At 54.3% G+C, this 24,534-nt stretch overlaps 2 protein-coding genes across 3 annotated transcripts; both read left to right on the top strand.

Moving 5' to 3' along the window:
* Positions 1–2,415: 2,415 nt before the first annotated feature.
* Positions 2,416–9,522, top strand: CNKSR1 (connector enhancer of kinase suppressor of Ras 1). The gene is made up of 21 exons (XM_071576922.1): positions 2,416–2,495; positions 2,810–2,967; positions 3,384–3,574; positions 3,650–3,734; positions 3,949–3,990; positions 4,076–4,384; positions 4,466–4,525; positions 4,789–4,857; positions 5,240–5,359; positions 5,522–5,607; positions 6,106–6,239; positions 6,317–6,498; positions 6,751–6,781; positions 6,889–7,061; positions 7,144–7,217; positions 7,442–7,513; positions 7,613–7,686; positions 7,923–7,987; positions 8,063–8,165; positions 8,691–8,872; positions 8,947–9,522. The coding sequence occupies exons 1-21, from the start codon at positions 2,444–2,446 to the stop codon at positions 9,145–9,147; spliced, it is 2,463 nt and encodes an 820-aa protein (XP_071433023.1). The 5' UTR covers positions 2,416–2,443; the 3' UTR covers positions 9,148–9,522.
* A 1,875-nt stretch (positions 9,523–11,397) lies between these two features.
* Positions 11,398–24,381, top strand: CEP85 (centrosomal protein 85). Of its 2 annotated transcripts, XM_071576612.1 has the most exons (14): positions 11,398–11,426; positions 13,592–13,663; positions 14,245–14,397; positions 16,508–17,226; positions 17,867–18,000; positions 18,662–18,779; positions 19,135–19,320; positions 19,679–19,831; positions 19,921–20,075; positions 20,232–20,352; positions 20,787–20,837; positions 20,921–21,028; positions 21,637–21,865; positions 22,130–24,381. In XM_071576612.1, the coding sequence occupies exons 2-14, from the start codon at positions 13,600–13,602 to the stop codon at positions 22,291–22,293; spliced, it is 2,355 nt and encodes a 784-aa protein (XP_071432713.1). In that variant the 5' UTR covers positions 11,398–11,426; positions 13,592–13,599; the 3' UTR covers positions 22,294–24,381. The 2 variants fall into 2 exon arrangements, with proteins under 2 accessions (XP_071432713.1, XP_071432714.1); XM_071576613.1 differs by lacking the exons at positions 11,398–11,426; positions 13,592–13,663; positions 14,245–14,397 and adding an exon at positions 15,060–15,154.
* Positions 24,382–24,534: the final 153 nt, after the last annotated feature.

Raw genomic sequence — 24,534 nt, 5'->3', positions numbered from 1 at the left:
GGAGCGCTGCTGTCCCGTTGGTGGTGACACTTTGAGCCTCCTGTCCCCAAAAACTCATCATCTGCAAGTGATTTCATGGTCCTGCAGGGCTGGGGCTGCGTGCCTGGCTTGATCACCCGCCCTGCCTCGTGTCTGCCAGCCTGATGCTGCTGCTGGCCCTTAGGGGACATCGTGTGACAATGCCACCACCCGCTGCTGCCGCGAATTCCTGCGGAGTGGGTGACCCCAATTCATCCCTCCTGCCGAGCTGGGGACTGGGAATGAGCCGGGCATGGGGCTCTGGGCTGGAGCAGCAGGAAGGCAGAGCGACAACGCAGCTGTGCTGGGTAGGGAAGGGTTTATTTCCACACAGCCTGCCCGGATTTGTTCCCCCCCCCCGACCCTGGGGGCGTGGAGGGAGAGCTGCAGCTCGGCGTGGGTTGGGGAGGGGGGGTCGGGAAGGCTGCACTGCCATCCCTGCTGGATGTGCCTGTCCAGGGGACACGTCACCGACCCCGTGGCCCCACGTCCCCCCTGCCCTGTTACCTAACGGTGCTCGGTGCTGGCCTCATTCCTGGCACATTCCCACGGGGACAGAGGGGGTCTGTGGCTGCCAGTGGGGTGCAAAGGGCCCCTCAGGACCCTCTGCTTCAGTGGGAGATGGAGATGGATGCAGCTTCTGGCTCCACCATCTGTCAGTTCAGCCTCTGGCCTTGTGGCTGGATCCTGGTGTCTCAGCGCAGCTCAGGAAGAGGCTCCTCCGGCAGCTCGAGCTGGAAGCGGCTTCTCCCTTCTCCATTCCGTCTCCAAAAGCAGGGACAGACAGGGACAGGGACAGGCACATGTCCCCCATCCCCAGGGCACGGCAGGAAGGGTTGGATGTGGCGCAGGTCAGCTGGAAAGTCGCTGCAGCCGCAGCTCCGCTCAGGCAGAGGATGGCAGGTGGAGGGGACCCCGACACCCCCCTGGGGACTGTCCCCAGGGCCCCACCAGCCCCCTCCTCACGGCTCCGGGGGGGCCTTGGCAGGGTCAGCCATTCTCCGGGCACTGTAGAGGGACAGGCAGAGCCCGGCAGCCGCCAGCAGCAGGGCCAGGGGGGTCAGCAGCCGCCCCCCTGGCTCGGCCCCCCGTCCTGCTGCCAGCTGCATCTGTGGGGGACAGAGGAGAGAGGAGAGGGGAGTGCTGGGGCACCCAAACCCCTCGGGGACAGGCGGCAGGAGGCTGTGCCCTGAGTGTCTCCATCATGCCTGGTGGTGTGCAGGGGAAGAGGGCGGCTTTGTACCCCCCACAAGAGGTTCAGGGAGGTTTTTGGGGTTCCCTGTGTGACAGCTGTGGGACTCCACTGGCAGCAACCTCGCTGCTAACGTGGAGCTGGGATATGGCTGGAAATGGCTCCCATGGTCAGCAGGCCTGGTGGGCAACATGGGCACGATCCTGGGGGTTCCCACGAGCTCCCCCAACCCTGCTCGCCCCTTACCTGGAGCAGACGGAAATACCCTGGGGTCAGGCGCTTGGGGCGGATGATCATGGCGTGGTGGGGAGCAGCAGGATCAGGCCCCGTGGGGCAGCAGCAGCGGTGGGGCTGGGATCCCCCAAGCTGGGGACCCCTGTGCTGAGCACGGCCAGGGGTCCGTGTCTGTGTCCCACCGCCAGCCCCGTGGCCCCTCGGGAAGGGCAGGGCGGCACTGGGCGAGCGCGGAGCTGCTGTCAGCCGCGATCAGTGCCCGCTGCTCCCCCAAGCGCACACGTCGGGCGGGGGGGTTTGGGAGCCCAGGCGCTGGCGGGGGGGCCAGGGCCAGCCCAGGACACGTCTGGGGACGCTGGAGAGCCGGGGGCTGTACGGCGGCTCGGTTTGCCCACTTGCAAGGAAGGGGGGTGAGTATGCCTTGGGCAGGGGGTGACACCCCAAAAACTGCTCATCCCTCATATCTTCTCCCTGGGACAGGGTCATTCCTTGGATCCCACTGAGGATGAGGTGGGGGTCTGGCCATCACCACCATTTAAGCTGAGACTGAGCAAACTCATTGCATGGAGAGGACCCTCCACTGAGCCAGGTGTCACCCCCTCCAGTCCCAGGGACACCAGTGGAGTGGGAGCCGAGCAGGAACTCCCTCAGGCTCTTCTGGGAAGTCTGTGTGGCCAAACCTTGTGCCCACAGTGCACCTGTGGGGTCTCTCATTAATGTCATGAGTGCTGTTGGGCCTCAGCCCTTGCTGCATGCAGTGGTTTTCAGAGAGGACACACCAGGGGCCATTTCCAAGGGGTTCCAGTGGCTCTGCGTCACCATCCGCCCGTGACTCACCTGCGGCCTCGCCCCGTGGGATGGCACTGGGCCGTGCTGGGCAGGTGAGCGGCACCTGGGCGCGCCAATGGGGCTGCCTGTCTGCTCCCGGCGAATGTGAGAGCCGCTCCCAGCGCAGGTAAGAGCCGCTCCCGCCGCCCTGCACAGCCCAGCCCCGCCGCCATGGAGCCAGTGGGCTCCTGGGGCCCCGCACAGGTGGCTGCCTGGCTCCGAGGTGAGACCCCAGCCAGCCCCCCAGCCATGGCAGACCCACTGCTGGATCTGGGGTGGGGTCAGTTTGGGGAAATGTGGGTTGGTGTGGCTGGGGGGTGGCAGCACTTCCTGTCCCTTGTCTCTTCTCCCTGGGGAGGGGTCATTCCCTGGATCTTGCTTTGCTTAGGGTGGGGGTCTGGCCATCCTCAGCATTTAGGCTGAGACCGGGTGAACTCGTGGCGTGGAGAAGGCCCTGCCATCAGCCTGGGGTCACCCCCTGGGGTCAGCCAGCCAGAGGCCAGTGGGAACACTGGTGGGGATGCTGGTCTGTGGCAGGGCTGGATGCAGCGGTGCAGGGATACCCCTTCGAGGCCTGGGGGCTGGCAGGGCCTGACCTGCTGGGGCTGGATGTGGAAGTCCTGGAGGCACTGGGTGTGTGGCCCCTGGGGCACCAGGAGCTGCTGCTGGAGGCTGTGGAGCAGCTCTGTGAGCTGGTGAGTGCCAGGACCCCTGGGGGCTGCAGGGAAACCAGGGAGGAAGGGAGGATTTGGATACACCCTGGGCTGGGTGGAAGGGGGGCTTGGGGGCACCTTGAGCTGGGTTTAGGGCGTAGGACACAGGCACACCCTGGGCTGGGTGGAAGGGGGGCTTGGGGGCACCTTGAGCTGGGTTTAGGGCATAGGACACAGGGACACCCTGGGCTGGAGAGGGAGCATGTGTGGGCACCCTGGGCTGTGTGAAAGTGGGGACAGTGGGACACTTTGAACTGGTTGGAGGAGGGATGTGAGGCCCCTCTGCTAGTTGGAGGTGGGAATCAGTGGGTACCGTGGGCTGGGTGAAGGTGGGGATCTGGAGGCACCCTGGAGACCCCAACTGCTCATCCATTCCCTGGCATCCATGATGCCCCCAGGATGCAGGGCTGGCGAGCACCAGCCTGCGGACGCTGACGGAGAGGCTGCAGGAGCTGGCACAGGGAATCCAGAGCCTGGTGCTGGGGGGGCTGCCAGCAGGGGATGCCCCCCAGCCACCCTCCCTTACCCTCCTGACCCGAGTCATCGACCTGGTCGGGGCTGCCAAGGGACTTTTCTCCTGGCTCAACAGGTGTGGGGCAGGTGAGGGCCCCCCTGGGTGCTGGGTGCCCCTGCACCAGGGGCTGAGCTCTATGTCCCCCTCCAGGTACCTCTTCTCCACTCTCCATGACTTTTCAGCCAGCCAGGACATCGTCCTGCTCTGTGCCCAGCTGGCAGAGACGCTGCAGGCGGTGGGTGCCCAGGGTGGCTCTGCTGCCCCAAGGCCATGGTGATGGGCACAGTGTTAGGGTTGGGGAGCCATCTGGCAGCTCTCCTTTCCTCCCAGAGCTCTGCTGGGCTGGAGGTGGTGGGAAAGCTGGGGTGAGAGGGGATGCAGAGCAGGGCAGGGTTCTCTCTGGGATGGAGCCATCCCTCCCCGCTCATCCCTGCACCTTGTCCCTTCAGGACTGTCCTGCAGCTGAGAGGGACAGCCAGATCCTGCGGATTGTAAGTGCTGGGTGAGGAGGGGGTGGCAGGCACTGGGGGTCCGGTGCTGCCAGGGCCCCCCTGAGCTCTCTGCTGTCCCCCACAGTGCCAGCACATTGTGGGCATCTGCGAGAGCATCGTGAGCTGCAGCCCCCCAGCGCTGCTGGACCACAGGGCTGTGCTGGAGCAGGTGGGGCTGACACTGCCCCCCAGCCCATGGGGCAGCCCTCCGATGTCCCCCAGCACTCCAACACTGCCCTCAAGCCTGTGGCAGAGCCCCCCAACATCTCCTGTCACTCCTGTCACTCCAACACTGTCCCCCAGTCCATGGGGGAGCCCCCCAGTATCCCCTGACACCTCGGTGCCACCCTCTGACCCCCTGGGGAGACCCCTGAAACTCATCACCACCTCACTGGTGAGTCCCCAGCACCCCAGTGCCCCCCACTTCTTTGGGACCCCCAACCCCCTACTCAACCCTCCCTCCTGTCCCCACCAGGGCTTTGAGATCACCTCCACCAGCTCCTGCCTGCACTTCGTGTCTGCAACCACCTCAGAGGTGAGTGAGGGTCTGCCCCTCCAAGTGCCACCCTGTCCCTTTTCCTGTGGGGAAGCCCCGCCATCCATGGGTTTCTCTTAAGGCCCAAATTCAGATGGGGGGGAGGCCCTTCTGCACTCCAGCCACTGCTGTGCAAGGTCGGGTTAATGGTTAATCCCTCCCTGGTTCTCCCTATCTGAGAGAGATCCCGAGTGTGGATTAGTTTAGGAAGGCAGGGTGGGAACGCAGGACTGGGCACCGCATCCCACCCTGTCTCTGCCCAGGCCCTGGCTGCCCACGGGGGCCACATCCTGCCCGGAGACGAGATCGTGCAGGTCAATGAGCAGGTTGTGGTGAGTCGGAGGGGACGGGGCTCGAGGGTGGTGCTGATTTTGGCAGGGGAGTCACAGACAGGGAGCTGCAGGGCTGGAAGGGGTGGGGGAATACGGGGAGTATAGCGGGGAGGATTTTAGGGGGAAATGAAACCTGTGGCTGGGAGGATTTTGGGGGAACATGGGACTTGGTGGGAGGATTTGGGGGGACATTGGACGTGCAGCTGGGAGGATGTGGAGGGATACAGGAATTGTGATCTGCAAAAAACAGGACAAATGGCTGGGAATGGTCTGGGGGACACAGGAGCCACTGCTTGGGTAGGTTGGGGCATGTGGGATCTGTGCCAGGGGAGGGTTTGGGGGATGCAGCAGCAGTTCCACAGCTCATTGTGGGGCAGTGCAGGTGGGTTGGACACGCATCAACCTGGAGAAGAAGCTGCTGGAGAAGGCAAACAGGGTCACACTGGTGCTGAAGAAGATCCCCCTTGACCTGCCAGGCTCACCCCCCTCTTCCAGGCACCAGGTGAGTGATACCAGTGCTCCCAGTTCCACTCCAGTGCTGCACTGGGCTGTGCTGGGAACCAGGCAGAGACAGTCGAAGCTGAGCATCTCCCATCCCACTGGTGATCCCTAAAGCTCTGGGGTCCATAGTGGGGTGGGGATGGCCCTGACACTCCACCCACAGCTCCCAGGAGGATTTTTGGATGCTGCAGATTCCTCCGGCACCAGGAGCGGCGAGTGCCCAGGCAGCCCCGTGTCCCTGAGCTCCAGGTGAGCCCCATCCCGCCACTCCAACACTCCCACTCTGGCCAGCAAGAAGCTGTTTGGGTGCATCCAAGGCCCCTTCCCAGCTCTTTTTTTGGGTGAGGAAATCCCAGCAGCACAGCAGCTGCCTGTGAGCGACCCAGGAAGCTGCCCAGTAGTTTTAAGGAATGAAAAAAAAAAAAAGTGGGTTGTGTTTGTAATTCATTCACTTGGTAACGTTTTAGAGGGGTTGAAACTATATTTAGACATGACCCTTCTCCTGTCCCGGAATGGAAAGGCGTGTGGAGAGCCAATGGCAGCACGGGCAGGAGCCACTGGCTGGGCTCCCATCCTGCTGGGGACCACGGAGGTCTGTGGGAGCTGGTGCTGAGCCCCCACCACCACATCCCCTCCAGCCCCACTCCTCAGGCAGGGAGAACTGGGAGTGCCCCATCCAGAGACTAACCGTGGGACCCTCACAGGGTTCGAGGAGGTTTGTGGCTCAGGAATCCCATTCTCCCCCAGTGTTGCTGCCGACTTGGACTCAGGGCCGGACTCTGCACCAGATCCTGTTACTGACGAAGAGGAGGAAGAGGACAAGCAGGAGCTGAGGCTGCCTGGGGTGGCCGTGGAGGAGCTGCCAAGACTGTCAGGACAGGGTAGGAGGGGAGCAGAGGGTGGCATGGAGAGATTTGCCTCCAGGACAGGAGGCTGCAGCCCCACTCGCTGTTCACAGGTGCTGCAGAGGAGGAGTGGGAGAGTGGCACCCCCTTGGACACCCCCCTGGGCACCCCACCAGGCACCCCAAGCTCTCCAGGCATCTCTACTGCCACCGGACCCTGCACTACAGAGCTGAGCCCCACAGCAGCCCCCGCCACAGGGGCTGGGGGTGCAGAGCCCAGCCAGCAACCTGGGGAGGTGAGAGCTCTGGGTGGGGGACACTGGGAGGGTGTTGGGGTGGAGTGTGACATGAGACTTTGTGTCCTGCCTGAAGTGGGACTCAAAACACCCCTGCTCATGTGGATTCCCCCTCTGAGCCCACTGCTGTGTCTGTGTGAGTTGGGGGTCCCTAAGGGGCTGTGTTTGCTGCTGGGGGTGTTCAGCAAACACTGCCCTGCCCTCATCCACCCTGTGTCATCCCTAAGTGCTCATCTCTGTCTCCTTGTCCAGGGCAGCCCCCAGACAGGACGCAGACCAAAAGGTGAGCCAGGGCCCTGCCAGGCTGGGGTGAAGGGAGCTGGGGGCTCTCCCAGGGGGACTCTGCTCCCCCTCCCCTGTTTTAACACCCCCCCAACGCTGCGGTGGCAGGAGTGGCGACCAGGCTGAGCCGCCGGCGGGTCTCGTGCCGGGACCTGGGCCGGGTGGACTGTGATGGGTGGCTCCTCAAGAAGAAGGACCACGTGGGCTTCATGGCCCAGAAGTGGAAGCGGTGCTGGTTTGTGCTGAAGGGGCACACACTCTACTGGTACAACCACCCCAATGTGAGTGTCATTGTCCCCTCACACTTGGGCAGCCAGGATCTCCCAAGGGGATGGTGAACACGGCTGACCCCATTCCTCACAGGATGAGAAGGCTGCAGGACTCATCAATGTGGCCACCTACGACCTGGAGAGCACGAGGGAGCAGAAGAAGAAATAGTGAGTGGGGTCTGTCTCACCGTGGGCCTCCCAGCCGGTGGTGGAAGGGTGATTAGTCCTGCAGGTACCACCTGCATGTCTTCACAGGGCTGGTGGAGCCCCATAGGGCTGGTGGGGTCGTCATGAGACTGCTGGGGTCCCCAGGGAGGTGGTGGGGCCTCCATGAGATGGTGGGGTCCCCATGGGGGTGGTGTTACCACAGCAAAGCACCTGCTTGTCCTCAGCGTGTTCCAGCTGTGCCATCAGAGGTACAAGCCCTTTGTCTTTGCTGCTGAAACCTTGGCTGACCTGAGCATGTGAGTAACACACCCACCAGTGCTGGTCAGCACTGGTTCTGCCACTCCAGGCTGGTCAGGACCCTGCTCTACTTGTCTGTCCATCCTGTCCCTCCCTAGGTGGGTCAGTCGCCTCGTCACAGCCAAAACAAAGTACACACTCGCCCACCAGTCGGTCCCGGACAAGGAGGAAGGTAACAGGCCCTTCCCAGGGTGGGAGATGGGGTCAGTGGGAGATGAAGACCCTGAGGGGACCAGGAGGTTCTGGTGGGGCAGCTGTGGCTGGTGCCACATCCCCTGCATGGCACTACTGGGAGCTTTGCCCATGATTTGGGGGGAACGTGAGAAACGCTCTCTGAGAGGTATCTGGGGGGAGGCTCAGCCCTGGGGGGGAAATCCTGGGGCTTCCCACTCCCACTGTCCTTCCCAGACTGCTACAGCGAGACAGAGGCCGAGGACCCCGATGACGAGTCCCCCAGGCATGGATGTGACTCGGTGAGTGGCCTTGGGGGACATTCTGGGAAGGGGATGGAGGTTCCTCACCTCACCCCCTGCCCCACCTCTCCTCAGCCAAAGAAGAGGCTGCAGAACCCCCCGGAGAAAGCCCAGCTGTCCCCGGCCAGTGGCGAGTCCAGCAGCCCCCAGGGCAGCCCCCGGCCCTGCTCCCCCATGGGTAGGTGCTGGGGGTGGCATCTGTCACCCTGTCACTTTGTATGCACCCTTTAATCAAAGTCAGGGCCTCCCTTTTCTCTGTGTGTGTGTGTGCTGGGGTGTAACTCCAGCTGGGATGTGTTTGCTTGTGAACCATCTTGGGATGAAGGCAGCCTAGTGGAAAGATGGAGAGGGTTTTTTACAAGGGCATGGAGTGACAGGACAAATTTAAAACTAAAGAGTAGGTTTAGATTGGGTATTAGGAGGACTTTCTTTGCTGTGAGGGTGGAAAAGCCCTGGCACAGTTTCCCCAGAGAAGTTGTGGCTGCCCCATCCCTGGAAGTGTCCAAGGCCAGGTTAGACAGGGCTTGGAGCAGCCTGGGATAGTGGAAGGTGTCCCTGCCCATGGCAGGGGGTTGGAATGAGATGATCTTCCAGATCCCTTCCAACCCAAACCACTCTGTGATTCCAACACTCTCAGCACCTGGTCCTGGGCAGGGGTTTGTGGACTTCCCTCCTGCTCCAGTGCCCCTCTCTGCTCTGCCAGACCCTGCTGGGGAGGATCTGGAGAGCCTGATGCGGTGCCTGAAGCAGGGGGGGGTGTCCCTCATGGGGCAGCAGCGGTTCCTGACGCAGGAGCAGTGCCGGAAGTCCTTCCTCCGGCGCAACAAGAACCCCCACATCAACGAGAGGGTGCACACGGTGCGGGCGCTGCAGAGCACGCTCAAGGTGGGACTCCCAGATCCCTGACCCCCCCCTGTCCCTGGGTGGATGCCCCAAAACCTGCCCCTTGTCCTGGACAGGCAAAGCTGGTGGAGCTGGAGGCCCTGGAGCAGCTGCTGGGAGAGGCCACACTCACCTCGGACACATTCAGGCGCTGGAAGGAGGAGCATCAGGAGCTGTACCAGGAGCTGCGGGAGGGGTGGGCAGGGCAGCAGGGCCAGGGGAGTGATGGGGGGCTTGGGGGACAGCAGGGCCCTCCTGGAGAGGCAGCTGGTCCCTGATATCCCTCTGGGACATGTCATGGACCGGTGCTGACAGAACTCGGGGTGCTGCAGGAGCAGAGTCCGTGCTGAGCACATTTTGGAAGGCTCATCTCTCAAAGAAGTGGATTCTGCTGCATCCACCCCCTCTCTGGGGTGGGACAAAGCTGAGACAAGTCCTGCTTTTTCCAAGGATGTTTTGAGTCTTACTTCTTCCAAGGACATTTTAAGTCTTTTTCCAAGGACATTTTGGGTCTTACTTTTCCCAAGGACATTTTTTTTGGCTTGGCTGCAGGTTGGTTAAGGCAGAGGGGCTGTTCCTGCAGGGCTGTTCCAGCCCCCACTGTGGTGCTGCCAGGGGGGCTCTTGTGCTGTAAATAAACATGTTGACATGCAGTGGTTGTGCTGTGGTTTCTCTTGGTGATGAAACCATCAAATCGTGGAGCTGTTGAGGCTGGAAAGGAGATCACCACGTCCTGCTGTTCCACCACTCACCACTAAACCACATCCCCAGCTGCCACATCCACACGTTTTCTGAACACTGCCAGGGATGAGACCTCCACCACTGCCCTGGAATATGATCATTCCATGGAGGAATTATCTGCAATATCCAGCCTGAGGGAACTGGGGTTGTTCAGCCAGCAAAAGAGGAGGCTCAGAGGACTCACCACTCTCTACAACTTCCCTGAAAGGAGGTTGTAGCCAGGTGGGGGTTGGTCTCTTCTCCCAGGCACTCAGCAATAGGACAAGGGGGCACGATGGGCTCAAGCTCTGCCAGGGGAAATTGAAGTTGGAGATCAGAAAAAACTTCTTTGCAGAGAGAGTGCTCAGGGATTGGAATGGGCTGCCCAGAGAGGGGGTGGATTCCCCATCCCTGGGGGTTTTTCAACTGAGCTTGGCCGTGGCACTGAGTGCCATGATCTGGTAAAGGGACTGGAGTTGGACCAAGGGTTGGACTTGATGATTTCAGAGGTCTTTTCCAACCCAATCCATTCTGTGATTCTATTTTATGCTTGCCTGGCAGGATTGCCCATCCCTTGTACCTGAGGAGACACAGCATGAACTGCTGAACTGGGATGTTCTCCTTGTTCCTGTCCCAGGTCTAAACAATTATTAGAGACCTGACGCACCTTGTGCTAAGGAGCACAAATCAGATAAAACTGAGCTCTCAATAAGATAAGCTGGTGGCAAGCCAAGATTTTCAGCAAGAGTCTTGGAAAAGCCACTTATGAAAGAAAGTTGAGAAGTTCAGATTGAGGAAGAGGATGAGGCTGAAAATCAGGAAGGCACCCCAAGAATTGATGCCAAGGACCAAAAAGCTCCTCCTTCAGGCACACCCATGGACTGCCCAATCCTGAATATGTTAATAACATATTGTAATAAATTAATATGTATGACAAAATGTTGTAATAATGTACTGTAATTTTATAAATACACCTATTTTGGCATTAAGTGCTGGGAAGTGGGTTTGTGCAGAGGAACTGCCTCACTTCCCTGAGCAGAAACAAACACCTTTGCTGCTCATTGACAAAAGCCTCTCGTTTATTTCCCAACCTTTTCGGGTTCAGGAGAGCGTGGTCAGGCACTGGGTGGATTCTCCATCCCTGGAGGTTTTTAAGACCAGACTGGATGTGGCACTCAGTGCCATGGCCTGGTACCCGCCGTGGTTGCGGATCAAGGGTTGGACTTTATGATCTTTTTGTCACGACGTCCAACTTTTCACTGACACAGTCCTCAATGTCCTTTTACAAGGCTCATTACCTCTAGTTGTTAATTAAGAGACCTTGACTGCATCAAACTAAACAGAGGTTTATTTTTCAGTCCTCGCGGTCGGTGGGGCACAGCGGGACTGAGGAAGGGCGGAGAAAAGCACGCGATGTTTACATTAAGGCACTTTTGATTCCACGATTCCATGAACCGCCCCTGGTGTAACTTAAGGCCGCTTCCTCTTGTCCTACTGCTTGTTCCCTGCGAGCAGAACCCCGATTTGGCTCCCGACTCCTGTCAGGGAGTCGCAGAGAGGGAGAAGGTTCTTCCTGAGACTCTTTTTCTCCATCTGAGCCGCTTTTTTCCCAGCCGAGCCGCCTCACGCCCTACGGGAGCCGCCGGCGGACACTTTTCCTGGCAGAACCCTCCGCGGCGCCGGGGGGCGGGGACAGAGTACAGGCGAGCCAATGAGCGACGGACAGGGGCGTGTCCAGAGCGCTGGATTGGCTACGAGGGTATGGAGGCTCCGCCCCCTCCCTTTTACCACGCCCCCCCTGCGGGAGGAGGTAACGGTCGGGGCGCGGCGGAGGCAGGTGAGGAGCGGGAATGGGGGAATGGATACCGGGGATAGTGCCCGGGAATGGAGCCCGGGAGAGCGGGAACGGAGACCGGGAATAGACCCCTGGAGAGGGGGAACGGAGACCGGGGATAGAACTCGGGATACCGGGAACAGGTCCCAGGAGACCGGGAACAGAGCCCAGGAGAGCGGGAACAGATCGCGGGAACCGGCCCCGGGATACTGGGAATAGAACCCGGGAGAGCGGGAACGGAGACCGGGAATAGAACCCGGGAGAGCGGGAACGGAGACCGGGAATAGAACCCGGGAGAGCGGGAACGGAGACCGGGAATAGAACCCGGGAGAGCGGGAACGGAGACCGGGAATAGAACCCGGGAGAGCGGGAACGGAGACCGGGAATAGAACCCGGGAGAGCGGGAACGGAGACCTGGAATAGAACCCGGGAGAGCGGGAACGGAGACCGGGAATAGAACCCGGGAGAGCGGGACCAGATAGCGGGAACCGGCCCTGGGATACTGGGAACAGACCGTGGCAACTGTCCCCGGGAGACCGGGAATCGATACCGGGAACAGACCTCAGGAACCGGCTCCTCATGGACTGACCCCCCCGCCCATGCCCCTCAGGGACCGGCTCCTCATGGACTGACCCCCCCCCATGCCCCTCAGGGACCGGCTCCTCATGGACTGACCTCCCCCCATGCCCCTCAGGGACCGGCTCCTCATGGACTGACCCCCCCCATGCCCCTCAGGGACCGGCTCCTCATGGACTGACCCTCCCCATGCCCCTCAGGGACCGGCTCCTCATGGACTGACCCCCCCCATGCCCCTCAGGAACCGGCTCCTCATGGACTGACCCCCCCATGCCCCTCAGGAACCGGCTCCTCATGGACTGACACCCCCCCCCCCCCATGCCCCTCAGGGACCGGCTCCTCATGGACTGGCCTCCCTCTACCCTGCCAGGACCAGCTTCTCCAGCCCCTCAGACACTGACCCCTCAGCCTGTGCCTTCCAGGCCATCCTGTGCCCCTCCCCAGGTCACCCACCTCCCCCTCTCTCCTCCCTGCACCAAATCACTGTTCTCCCCATCCTCTTCCCGTCTCTGGTATCTGCCCTTCCCTTTCCAAGGGTAAAGTGTTTCTCTCCATGACCCATCACTTCCTTCCCACCTCCTGCACCTGCTGCTGGAAGGAAAGGGCTGTGGGGTGATTGGGATTCTCTCTAAGGGGGAACATCTGTGCTTTTGGGATGGGGGAATGCTCTGATTGTTTTAATTTATTTTATTCTAAGCACCCATGCTTGAATTTCCCTGTCAGAATTGTTTGCAGTGCTCAAGGCTGAGCTTTAAACTGGGGAATTTCAGAATTATACCTAAATTACTCATATCTAGTTAAGGATACCTAAATTAATCATGAAGCACTACGTTTACCTGGAAGTATTTTATTTCTTCTCTGAGTGAAATGCTGCTTCTGGTTCATTACCCTGTTGTATTCCCAATGTCTCTCCTATGCTGTAAAGTCTTTATGTTTTCTAGGAATTAATGACTTCTGTGAGCTCTTTGAATCAGTTTAGCAAGAACCTGTAAGAGCTGCCAGTTGAGGGTTTAGTCTGGATGGACAAAGACCTTGAATCTCCACAGTGTAGCCTGAGAGCTGTGAATTGTATTTGTGTTATCAGAGACAGGAAATTCACTGTCTGAAGAACTCAGAGAAATAGATAAATAAACCCAAAGCTCTGGATAGATAAAAATTGCAATGCATGGAACAGCAAGGCTGATTTTTGAAGGACTTTCATGTAGTTGCTCAGTGACCTCTACAGAGGGCAGAAATGATCTGGTTGAGAGTTAAGACTTTTAAAGATAAGTTTTTAGTCTCTGTGTGTAGGTGCTGTGGTGGCTGGTGCTCTGTAAATACCTGCCAGGAGGATAACACATGCACCAGCTGAAAGGTGCTGCTGAGCTGCTGGAGAATGGTGCAAACAGGAATTCTCCTTGTTTTTCAGGCATAAAGGAAAAAAAATCCTTGTAATTTAAGTATTGCCTCTGTTGCTGCAGGGAAAACCAGATATTTTTGGGAAGAGATTCTGATTAAATATGGAATACCGTGTTACTCTGATGTGTATGTACCTTTGCTTGGTTATTGGGGGTTATATTTACTTAAAATATGGTTCTTATGTATTTATCTAGTTCACTGGATGGATAAAATGGCTGCTCCTGGGAAAGATCCAGAGCTGAGGCTCCAGCAGAACAGTCCACTGGGTAAGGACAGTCCTTTCTCTAAAGACCTGCTGCTCTTGGATCCTGTTTCAGTTTCTCTGAGCAGACACATGGCCTTGAGAAGATTGTTTACCACAAGCTTTTTATTCAAAAAAGTCTTACTCCTGCAAAAGTACTCAAGGGAAGAGAATAATTTGATAATTAATTTCTCTCTTAAGTGATAACTGATGAATCTGGGAGAGTTCTTAACAGTTAGTGCAAAAAATACATCTTTAATTTAGCCAGTTCTGCTGTTTGTGCTGCTGCTGCTCCTTTTAGTCTGAGTACCAGAGCACCAGCTGGGTGTGATGTCAGACTCGTCAATGGGAATATAATTTATTACTTTTGCACTCTGACTTCCATAACAAGATTGATTTTTGGTTTCCTGTTGATATTGTTTGACTTCCCTGTGCTTGGTGCCATTTCCTTTGGCAAAAGAGATTCATTTAACAATAACACAGGGAGTCAAGCAAGGATCAGTTTGGGGTTAGGAAGCACTGGTAATCAGATATGGCTTAATTAGATGTATTAAAGGGCTTTTCAGTCTGTTGGCTAAAGGATAAATATCTCTTTTTCCTCTCCAGGTCCCAGCCCCAGTCAGAAGAGCCAGTTCTTGGAGACTGACTGGAAAACACCCACGTTGTCCATGAAGTCCCAGAGCCGCGTCAGTCGCTGCCCGAGCGTGGCCGACAGTGGGGACGGGGGCATTGGGACCTCCTGCTCAGACAGCACAGAAGGTGATGGTCACCAAGGGCTCCCAGGATGTACAACGTGGAGATCAGAACCTGTAGTGATGTTTGGAGACTATTTCAGATCCAGTGCCTTGGATATGCTGCCTGGGATACCACTAAGTGATGAAGGGATTGACTGTTTTTTCTGAGCTAGTTTGGGTTATTGTCTGACTGCAGTGATTTTAATTAAGAGCCACTTTGGTGATTTGCTGGTTTGTGTTGACTGAGTCTGTGGTGTGATTTTTTTTTAAAGAAATAATTTATAGGTGCCTCTGTGCAGAATCACAGAATGGATTGGGTTGGAAAAGACCTCCAAGATCATCAAGTCCAACCCTTGGTCCAACTCCCGTCCCTTTACCAGATCATGGCACTCAGTGCCACAGCCAAGCTCAGTTTAGAAACCTCCAGGGATGGTGTATCCTGAAGTGTTTGTCTCTTCAGTGTTAGCCAAGTGCTTCTCACTGAAGAGCTCTGCAGCCTGGCCCTTTAGTGAGGCACATTCTGTGAAATTACTCGTCCCAGAAATCCTTTCCACCTGTATTTTCATCTTTATTGATTCTCCTTTCAGCAGTCAGGAGGTTTGTGGTGTGCTTTCAAACACTTCACACATCTGTTTCAGGAGCTGCATCGAGCCTTCAGAATGAGCTGTAGATCTTAATCATGTCTGGGTAAATTGAAGTCTGACTGTTGGAAATATTGCTGGATATAATGTGTTTAACTGTCCATCAAGCTTCTCTCAGGACAGTGAAACACCCAGTTGCAGGTGAGGACAGGGAAGGTGATTTCTCTTTGGGAAATGACCCTTGTGAGCACTGGTGATGTCGTAGCCTTGTTTGTAAGAGGCAAGGCTGGCTCAGGCACTCTGAGCTCCGTACATTAGTCAGAAATGTTGTTGTGATGACCCTTGGTACACTCAGGGAACCCACTGCAGCACCTACACGTGGCGTGTTGTTCAAGGAACTCGAGTTCCTGACAGTGACACTGGGGGATAAATTTAGGGGCTGTAAAAGGAAATGGTACTGTCTCTTCTTTTGCCAAGGTGAATGTGCTTGTGACTGTCCAGTAGCACAGTGTTCTCTGGAGCTCTCAGGCACAGCCAAGTAGTGGCAAAGAGATTTTCTCCCTTCACTGCTCTTTTTGATCAAAGGCTCTAGTGCCTTTATTGTGATAGTTTTCCTGTGGTGTGTTGGTGGTCTTTGCAGAGTCTGATTTTGGGGGCGTTCAAATTGTAACATGTATTCCTTCTTGTAGCAATGCTTGGGGGGGCTACAAACAGGTGGGAAGGGTGACTTACAGTCCTGATGTTGGATTAAAGGATCACGTGGGGATGGGCCTTTGGCCAAAGCCACAAGGAAAACAAGTTTGTGTACCTGGGAGAACCCTGGAATTACTGCGATACAGAACGTATCGGGACACGGAGTGGGAACGGGCACTTTGCTGTTTGCCTTTCTCAGCTCTTGCTGTTGCTGTATGGAAATCTGAGAGTTGCTAAGAATAACCCTGTGTGTCTGTGCACCAGGTTTGGTGCCCCTCTGGCAGGACGGGCTCACAGAGCCCTGTCTCATTTCCTGTGGCAATAAGGTGAGAGCCATTGCGCCCTCCTCTAGGACAGGCTCTCTTGCAGTGTCCTGGAGGAGCTGGAAGGTCAGATCCTCGGGTTCAGCATGTTTGAGGCTCACCATGGGCTCAGGGAAGGCTCCTGGTAGCTCTGGTTATGGTTCCAAGTCGCTGTGGGATGGGCAGAGCAGAATCACCGTCTCAGTGTCCAGCTGAGTAAGTTTCAGCCTTTCTGTTCAATATAAAGGTCTTGATTTCTAAACCTACAGGAAGATTATTGATTTAAGATTGTGCTAGAGTAGCTTAAAAAGAAGGATTAAAAATGGGAACTGGATTAAATGTGGATTCTCCCTGTTGTTTACAGTGGTAGGAAAATGTCAGCAGATTCCTGAAACTTGTAGTGAGGGGGAACATAGTTGTGCCTGAGTTGTGCTGCTGCTGCTTTAGAAGGACATGTTGACAGGGAAAGGAACTGGTTTTAAAATTATTTTGCAAAGTTCACTGGAGGAGGAGTGTATTTTCAGGATTGTAATTAGAATATCACTCTTTTTTTCCCTAGATTTTTGCAATTCCAGTAACGGTTCCTCATTCCACCCCATCAAAACCCAGGTGACCATTCCCACAGCCCACGTTATGCCTTCCACGTTGGGTGCCTCACCCTCCAAGCTGTGCCCTGGGGGAGACCAGGGCTGTTCCCAGAGCACTTCAAAGACTGCTGTGCCAGGATCTGCCTCAGAACACTCAGGGCTCACGAGGAACGGGGATTTTAACGCTGGGAAGTCGTCTCAGGTGCCACCCAGGGATCTCCTGCATCTCTACAGGTCTTCAGGGGAAAATGGCTTTGAGCAACCCTGGCCTCCTGCTGCTGATCCCATGAGAACAGAAGACCTTTGGAAGTTTGACACCCCTGCCATGGAGCGCACCCTTAACCAGTCTCTGTTTCTGGACAGTTTGTGTGCTGACCCTCACCACAGATTCCAGAAGCTCAACCCAAACCCCGAGGCAGGGAAGGACCTTTACAAGGTGCTGCCAGAGAGCAAACAGGGGGCAGGGACCAACGGGGTCTGCGAGCCCCGGGACGGAACGTGGCCGAGGGGGAGCAGGCTGATGCCAACAGGACTCCAGGCCAACAATTTCTTTTCAAAACCTGTAGTGACTCCTCCACCCCAAGCATGGGTGCCAGAAGGATGCTCACTGCACCCACACAAGGGGGTCTGCGAGCTCAGCGCTTGGAAACAGCAGCTGGACAAAGTGCGGTTGCAGGTGGAGCAGATGCAGGTGGGGAGCTGCTTGTGTGACTGGAGCAGTTTCAAACCCTTTAGTCAGGAATCCTTGTGCCAGGCTTAGGAAGCAAGGGGGAAATTGTCTCATTCTTCTCCCTGTGTGACACTGGAAGTCTCCTAATGATCTGTTTTTGCAGCCTGTGGTGTCACAGGTATCGTTTGACACGTTGCATGTGCAGAGCAGCCCTGGATTGTGTTACAGTGCTGCACCACAGTTCAGACCAAGAGCTGAAATACCCTCCTGCAGGAATCTGCAGAGAAAAAGCATGCCAAGAGGTTCTAAACAGTTTCTAGCATAATTTTATTCTGTATCTAGCATTAAGAAATATTTTTTTTAAAGATGCATAAAACTAACCACAGTTTATTAGGTGGAAACAGTTTGTTTACCACCTCCCACCAGCTGTACCTTAATGGAGACAAATTGTTTCCAGTGAGCTAGCACAGTGATCTAAAATTATTTGTTAATCTCCAGTTGTGCTTGGGCAAAGTTACTTGTTCTTGGACATCAACAGAGACTGAAATAGCCGTGTCCTGGCATGCAGATGAGCACAGAGTGTGCAAAATAGCTCCAGCAATGTTGCAATTACCTCTGTGGGGCACAAACCTCTCCCTCCTTGTTTTGTCTCCTCCTGCAGTTGCAAAATGGAGGCACCTGCCCCCATTCCTCGATGTATCCTCCATCACTGCCTGCACCTGATCCAGCCCAGTGGATCAATATCCTAAACTCCAATGAAAACCTACTCAAGGAGAAAGAGCTTCTCATTGACAGGTGAGGGTTTGAGTCCAGGACATTTCCTTTTGGAAAATACCAAGGAAAATTCGTTTCTCAGAGTGCTTTTTACCCAACTGAGCTTTTTCATTGCAAAAAAAAAAAACCTTTGAGAACACCCTGAGCTCTTTTCCTCTTGGAATTAGGATTATGTTCCTGAAGGGTTCAAATAAATTAATTTTTGTTATGGGTTTCTGTGTTTTGTAAGGGATAAATATTGCAGTTCACACCATGATTATCTGGAATATCAAAACTACTGCCTTTTTGCTTAAGGACTTTCTGGAAGCTGCTTGAGATTTTATTTTAAATTTTTTTTGTGAGTTTGAACTGGAAAACAGCATTTCTATTAACTAAGGGTAGTGATCCATGAGCTTTTTGAAAGAAGTTCTGATGAAAAATACCTTCAGTATTGAACTTTAAATACTTTTTATTCCTTATTTTGAATCATCTGCTGTCTATTTATTTTACTCATAATCTCGACAGCCAAACTGGATCATCCAAAACATGCAAGGCTTGTATGTTTTATCTAATCCTTGCTGGGGGGGAAGGTTTGGAAGGGTTCTTTCTCCTCTGCTTGTTGCTGTGTAGAGCAGCAGTGTTGTGGTGGCACTGTTCATGTTGTATATGTTTGAGAACAGTTTATTACCTGCTTTTTTGACAGACAAAGACAGCACATTTCCCAGTTGGAGCAGAAGGTCCGGGAAAGTGAACTGCAGGTTCACAGTGCCCTGCTGGGCTGTCCAGCATCCTATGGAGATGTGTACATGCTGAGGATGCAGGTAATTGGGTACAACAGGTATCAGCAGGAAATATGTATTGAATCCACTGGCCCTCCCACTTCTTGTTAGGTGTTTGCTGAGCAAGAATCAAATTGTACTGATTGCTCATCACCTCTGGCACCCTCAGTGACCCTTGAGATTCCCAGCCCTGAAGGATGACAGCTTGTTTAGAAGCTGTGCTAGTGATACAAACACCTGGCAGCACTGACAAGTGCTATTTTGGATCATGCAGTTGTGTAAGATGGGCTGAGTGGTGGTTGGGAGTTGGGAGGGATGAGCACGTGGCTCTGGGACAGCACAGCTGCCAAGTGCCAGTTTGTAACAACCAAATTCAGGGGAATTCCTGTGCCTGCAGGAGCTGCAGCGGGAGAACACTTTCCTTCGAGCTCAGTTCACAGAGAAGACTGAATCCCTCAGTAAGGAGAACATTGAGTTGGAGAGGAAACTGGCTGCTGCAGAGGTGGATGTGAAGCTGGTCCGGGAGTCACTGAAGGAAACTGTGCAGAAACATGCAGAGGAGTTAAAGAAACAGGAAGAAAGGGTATGATCCCATTGCTGTAGAGATGGGAAGATGTGCTTTCTTTGAGCTAAAAGTCAGTGTAATGCTGAGATGGAGCTTTTTTTATGGCAGTCTGTAACTGCAGGTGTTTTCTGATCTCCTTGTAGAGTACTTTGGTTTACAAGCAAAAGCCCTTCTGCAGCTAGAAGCATTTCAGTACCTCTTCTTTTAACCAAAATAGCCCATCTTTAGCTAAATGAGCAGAAATGCTGCTGAGTTAAGGGGATCTTGTCTTTTGGTGTTGAGTTCTGTGCAAAAATCCAAATGAGTGGGCTTGAAGGAGACGAAAGAATAGATGAGAAATTATATAAACTAAACTTGTCTATAACTGTCCCTGCAGGTAAAGGGAAGAGACAAACACATTAGTAACCTTAAAAAGAAATGCCAGAAGGAATCTGAACAGAGCAGAGAGAGGCAGCAGAGAATTGAGACCCTGGAACGATACCTGGCTGATCTACCCACCCTTGAGGAGCACCAGAAACAGAGTCAGAAGGTAAAACTTTCCCTGAGTTGTGATGATGGCTCTTCACTTACCTGCTCAGGTGACTTTTCTACAGCTGCAGCTACTCCCCTCTTTTGCAGCTGAAGGAATCTGAACTGAAGAACACTGCTCTGCAGGAAACAGTGCTGGCACTGGAAGGAGAGCTTGGAGATGTCCAGGCTGCTTTCAGGGAACAAAAGATGCAGCTGGAAACCCAAAAACAGAAGGAGGTGGAGCTTCTTTCCACTGTGCGCAGGTAAGAATGAGGAGGATTAGAATAAACTTCATGGTTTACTTCCTGCACAGGAATAGTGATATGAGCATAATTTCCCTCCTCATATTGTTTCCTTCCCTTAACTGAGGGAAACACCATATGTAAAGCTGTTTGTTTCCCATGGTGTTCTAACTTCAGCTTGCAGGATAAGCTGCAACAGTGTGCAAAGAATGCAGAGAGAGGACCCACTAGCCAGGATGGGGAGAGACAGAAAATGGAACATGACTCTTTGAAGAAAGAATGTGACTGCCTCAGGAAGGTAAGGGGCTGTCCCAGACAGGAATCACACATTTTTCCTTCCACTGAGTCACACCAGGCACTCAGATGAAATCTGCAGTCACCATAGCACTGAAGTAGCAGTTCCTGGAATTGCAGACTGTGGGGTTCTAAAAGCTGTTTTTGGATGTGATAACCACATGCTCCTACAGTAACACTGGGGAGAAGTCGCAGAATGCAGAAGAGGGGAGAGGAAAACCACAAGCATACAAGGTCTCTGGCCTAGTTTTAGCTGATAGATCTAATGGTGTATTTTATTAGGGAATCTGAGTCTGCTCCTAACAGCAGCAATGATTAAAGCAGTAAATAGACAGGAAATAGAGGAGTAGGGGGGTTGCTGTCCTGCTGAAGGAGAAATCCTTGTGGCACTGCTGGGTCTGTGTGGCCAGTTTCTGATGCCTCTGCTTTTGATTCCAGATCGTGGACAAAAAGCAGAAGAAGATGGAGCAGTTATCTTTGCAAGTAAAGGTGAGAGATCCTGGGAGGAACCCAGAACTGGAGAATCTGCTGTGAAATGAGTTAGACTTAATGTGTTCCCATGTCTCTTCCAGAACCTGGAAGAACAAGTGGCTCAGGAAGAGGGGACAAGCCAAGCTCTGAAGGAAGAGGCAATGAGGAGGGAGAATGCACTGCAGCAGCTCCGGGCTGCTGTGAAAGAGGTCAGGGACTGTTTGGGGTGCCTGAACACAGCTCTGAGTGAACAGTGCACTGGCTTTGAGCAAGGCCCTGAATTTTGAGTCAGCAGCACAACATCTCCTGCTTCCTGCTAGTCAGCTGTCCTGTCAGGGCTCTGAAAGCAGCTCTCCTCTGCTTAAAGACAGGAGGAAAAAGGCAGTTTCTGCCTCGGGAACTTCAGCTGTGACTTGGGATGTGGTGGAGGAGGCCGAGCTTGCCAGCTGGGGGCAGCAGGGCTGCGAGCAGGAGTGCAACCGAGTTGACTGAGCTCTGCTCTCAAGCCTAAGGGCAGCCAAGCACAACGGCAGCCCTTGAGGGAAGGGATGGACAGTGCTGGGGTGCACGACCTCCTGGAAGTTTATTTTGCTGCATCATTGCCTCAGCAGGGAGGGTGCAGTGTCCCGGGGTGCTTCCTGTCTGAGCCAGGAGAGCTGAACGCTCACCCTGTGTGGGACTGACACTCGTCTGGAGGGCTGGATGTAAACCAGCTCCTGCCCTCAGTGCTCCCATCATGGAGCAGTTGCATTAAGATGCCTTAAGTGTGGTAGTTCTGTACCAAGTGACCACTAATGGGCTGTGTCCTTGTGTCCAGCTCTCTGTGCAGAACCAGGATCTGATCGAGAAGAACCTGACGCTCCAGGAGCGGCTCCGTCAGGCCGAGCTGACAGCCCAGCCCCTGCCTGCTGACACTGCCCGCCTCACTCAGGAGCTGCATGGAGAGCTGGCTGTCTGTCTGCAGGATTTGCAGTCTGTCTACAGCATTGTCACTCAGAGGGCTCAGGGCAAGGACCCCAACCTCTCTCTGCTCCTGGGCATTAACTGTAAGTACAGAGTGATGGCAGAGCAAACCTTACTTTTCCTGTGCTGTGGAAGAATTAAACAACTCACATATAGCATGGAGTTGTCTTCCTGGGCTTCTGAACCCTCCCTCTGTGGTTAGTTCTCTAAAAGTGCATGCTGTAATAACTGAATGTTAAGTAGAACCTCCTTTGGAAAAGCACGTTGGTTTTTCTGTCTGACTTGCAAATGTGTGTGATCCTTGGTCAGAACTGCATGTGAGGAAAGTCCCTTCTCTGACTCCACAGCTGTGCAACACCCTGTGAAGGAGAAGGAAGACTTGCTGAGCCCTGATGGACTTGCAAAGAAAGTGATGGAGGTAAAACAGCTTCACAAAGAAGTGGAGGAGTTAAGGACTGCAATATCTGACAGATACGCTCAGGATATGGGAGACAACTGCATCACCCAGTAAAGAACACTACCCAAAGTAAGACAGGAAATGAAGACTTGAAATCCTCAGGAGCCTTGAGCTCCTACAACCCTAAACTTATTCAGCACTTTACCATCCTTCTGCTCGGGTACAAGATGTGTGACTTACCTGATCCATGAGGGATCAGGGCGTTTGTTGCCAGAAGTGTTCAGCTGCTGACTGTCTGACTGGAATCGTTCAGGGCTTCAGCATCAGGCTTTGCAGTAGCTTTGATCTTGTGGAATGTGGTTTGTGCTGTGTTTGCTGGAGCTGGTGTGGTCTCTGATGCTGGGAGATGAATTCTGGCTTGCCTTCCAGGCATGTCAAATGCTGAACATGCAAATGTGACGGTTAAAATCATCACTGAAAGGAAATGTTTCCCTGGTGTTTCTGATAACTTCCCTGTGCAGGTCCTGTGTGACTAGTGAGACCAGAGAATTACTGGGAGTGTTCAGAGGATATCTGGATTTTGTAGGCAGGTAGGAGTGCCAGTTATACTGCTGGTATTAACACTGAAGTGCTACTGGCTTGGATTTATGGAGCAGGACCTGCTTTCCTCAGGTAAATGCAACCAGAGTCTTTCAGTAGCCAGCATGAGTTGGAAATTAAAGGAACACTAAAAGACTCTGGAAACACTTCCCCTGGGCACTGTTACCCTAGAAGCCTTAAGCCTTTTGTCCCTCAAAATAGCACTGGAAGTTGGATATGATTGAGACTGCAGAGGAAGTGGATTGATGCTGAAGTGCCTTAATGTGCTGGAGAAACCCTCTGCTCCCACTGTGCTTCGTGCCTAATGCATCTGCTGGCAGAGGAGGAGCTGCTGTTCCTTCTCACAGCCTTTTAGAGCCATCACAGACAATCCTGGGGAGCCCTGAATGTCTGTGGCCCCTGCCAGAGGTTCTGAGATCCTCTGTGCCCCTGGGGACTCACCTCTGCCTTGTCTCTCTGCTGCTTGACTGCAAGAAAGCCATGCTGGTCCTAATGTGGAGGGATGGCACAGAGAGCTCTTCCTGCAAGGCAGTGGCCACTCAGGCTTTGTTGTAGCCCTGCCCCTCATTCCCTGCTCCTCTGCAAGTAATGGGATTTCCAAACAAATTGATGTGGGGTGTTTCACTGCACCACAGGTTAATTTTACTAAACCCCTTAACCTCAGTGACAATTGTAATGAGTCCTTGATTGTGACAATGCTGTGGTGCTGAGGGTGGAACTTTTGTTGGTTTTCAGCTTGAGTTTGAGCAAGATACTAAGCTATAACAGGGAAAAGTCCTTGGAAGCTTGTGCTGTTTGGTTGCTCTTGGTTCATGTTGGGGCTGTAAGCCCTGGGTTTGGCAGAAATGCTTTTTTTGTTTTTCCTTTGTGTTAAAATTTAAGACCAAATCTGTTTTGTTTTTAGTGTTTGGCCACCACGGGTGATGTTGGCAAGGCCTCGGTTGGTTTGTCTTGAGCTGTTCCCCTGTGTCTGGTGTGTTGTGTCTGGCTGTGTCTTTCCCCTGGCTGCTGGTGCCATGTACTGAATGAAACACATTTCCAAGGCTGTTTCTTGAATCTCCCCCAACTTCTGGGGGCTCTGCTGTCTCCTGCAGGTTCCCAGAGTGCTGTTGAGCACCACCCCTTTCCCCACCCTTTTGCTTTGGGACGCAAGATCTTGTTCTCAGGTGCTGTGTGGGGACATGTTTGCCCTCTGTCTCTGCAGAGATGGCTGTGAGATGAGATCCTGGCTGAAACCACCTCGGTTGGTGCTTGGAGCATCATCCATGGCCACGTGCCAGCCACTGAACTGCCCAGGCTGAGTGTCCCCTCGCCATCCTCCTGCACAGCCGAGCCCATCTGGCTAAGAGGGTGATACCATGTGCCCTTTGCTGCTGGTGCAGAGCGATCTTGGGCCCTCAATTACTGAACACCCAAGGCCAGGGGGCAGGATGGTGTTCCCTCCCTGTCCCACCTTCCTGACCCATCCCCTCATGCCACGTATGACCCCCCCAGTGCCTGCCTGGTCCCACTGAGCTCAGTGTGTTTGTACAAGCCTCTGTCTTGCTGCTTGTTTGTACTGAGTATTTTGGTTATAAAATAAAGCTGCTTTAACCCACTCGTGCGAGGCTGTACAGCGTGGGGAGGGGAGGAGCTCGCAGGGGCTGGTGCAGGGGCTGGTGCTCCGTGCCCGGTGCTGGCAGTGGCTCCCTAGGTCCGGTATCTGTGCCCAGTTGTGGTGGGTGCCCGGTAGGGGCGGTGAGTTCCCAGTTGCCG

Source organism: Pithys albifrons, chromosome 24 (genome assembly GCF_047495875.1).
Source record: "Pithys albifrons albifrons isolate INPA30051 chromosome 24, PitAlb_v1, whole genome shotgun sequence".
In the NCBI taxonomy this organism is placed as follows: domain Eukaryota; kingdom Metazoa; phylum Chordata; class Aves; order Passeriformes; family Thamnophilidae; genus Pithys; species Pithys albifrons.
The sequence above is the reverse complement of the archived record's forward strand: the minus strand, read 5'-3'. Positions and strand labels throughout refer to the sequence as shown.

Bases quoted from the DNA above. Each gene is read 5' to 3' on its own strand.
- CNKSR1 (XM_071576922.1), top strand. From the start codon at position 2,444: ATGGAGCCAGTGGGCTCCTGGGGCCCCGCACAGGTGGCTGCCTGGCTC. The intron at 3,991-4,075 runs GTAAGTGCTGGG...TGTCCCCCACAG, and splicing joins ACAGCCAGATCCTGCGGATT to TGCCAGCACATTGTGGGCAT. The intron at 7,988-8,062 runs GTGAGTGGCCTT...ACCTCTCCTCAG, and splicing joins CCAGGCATGGATGTGACTCG to CCAAAGAAGAGGCTGCAGAA.
- CEP85 (XM_071576612.1), top strand. From the start codon at position 13,600: ATGGATAAAATGGCTGCTCCTGGGAAAGATCCAGAGCTGAGGCTCCAG. The intron at 18,780-19,134 runs GTAATTGGGTAC...CTGTGCCTGCAG, and splicing joins TGTACATGCTGAGGATGCAG to GAGCTGCAGCGGGAGAACAC. The intron at 19,321-19,678 runs GTATGATCCCAT...CTGTCCCTGCAG, and splicing joins TAAAGAAACAGGAAGAAAGG to GTAAAGGGAAGAGACAAACA.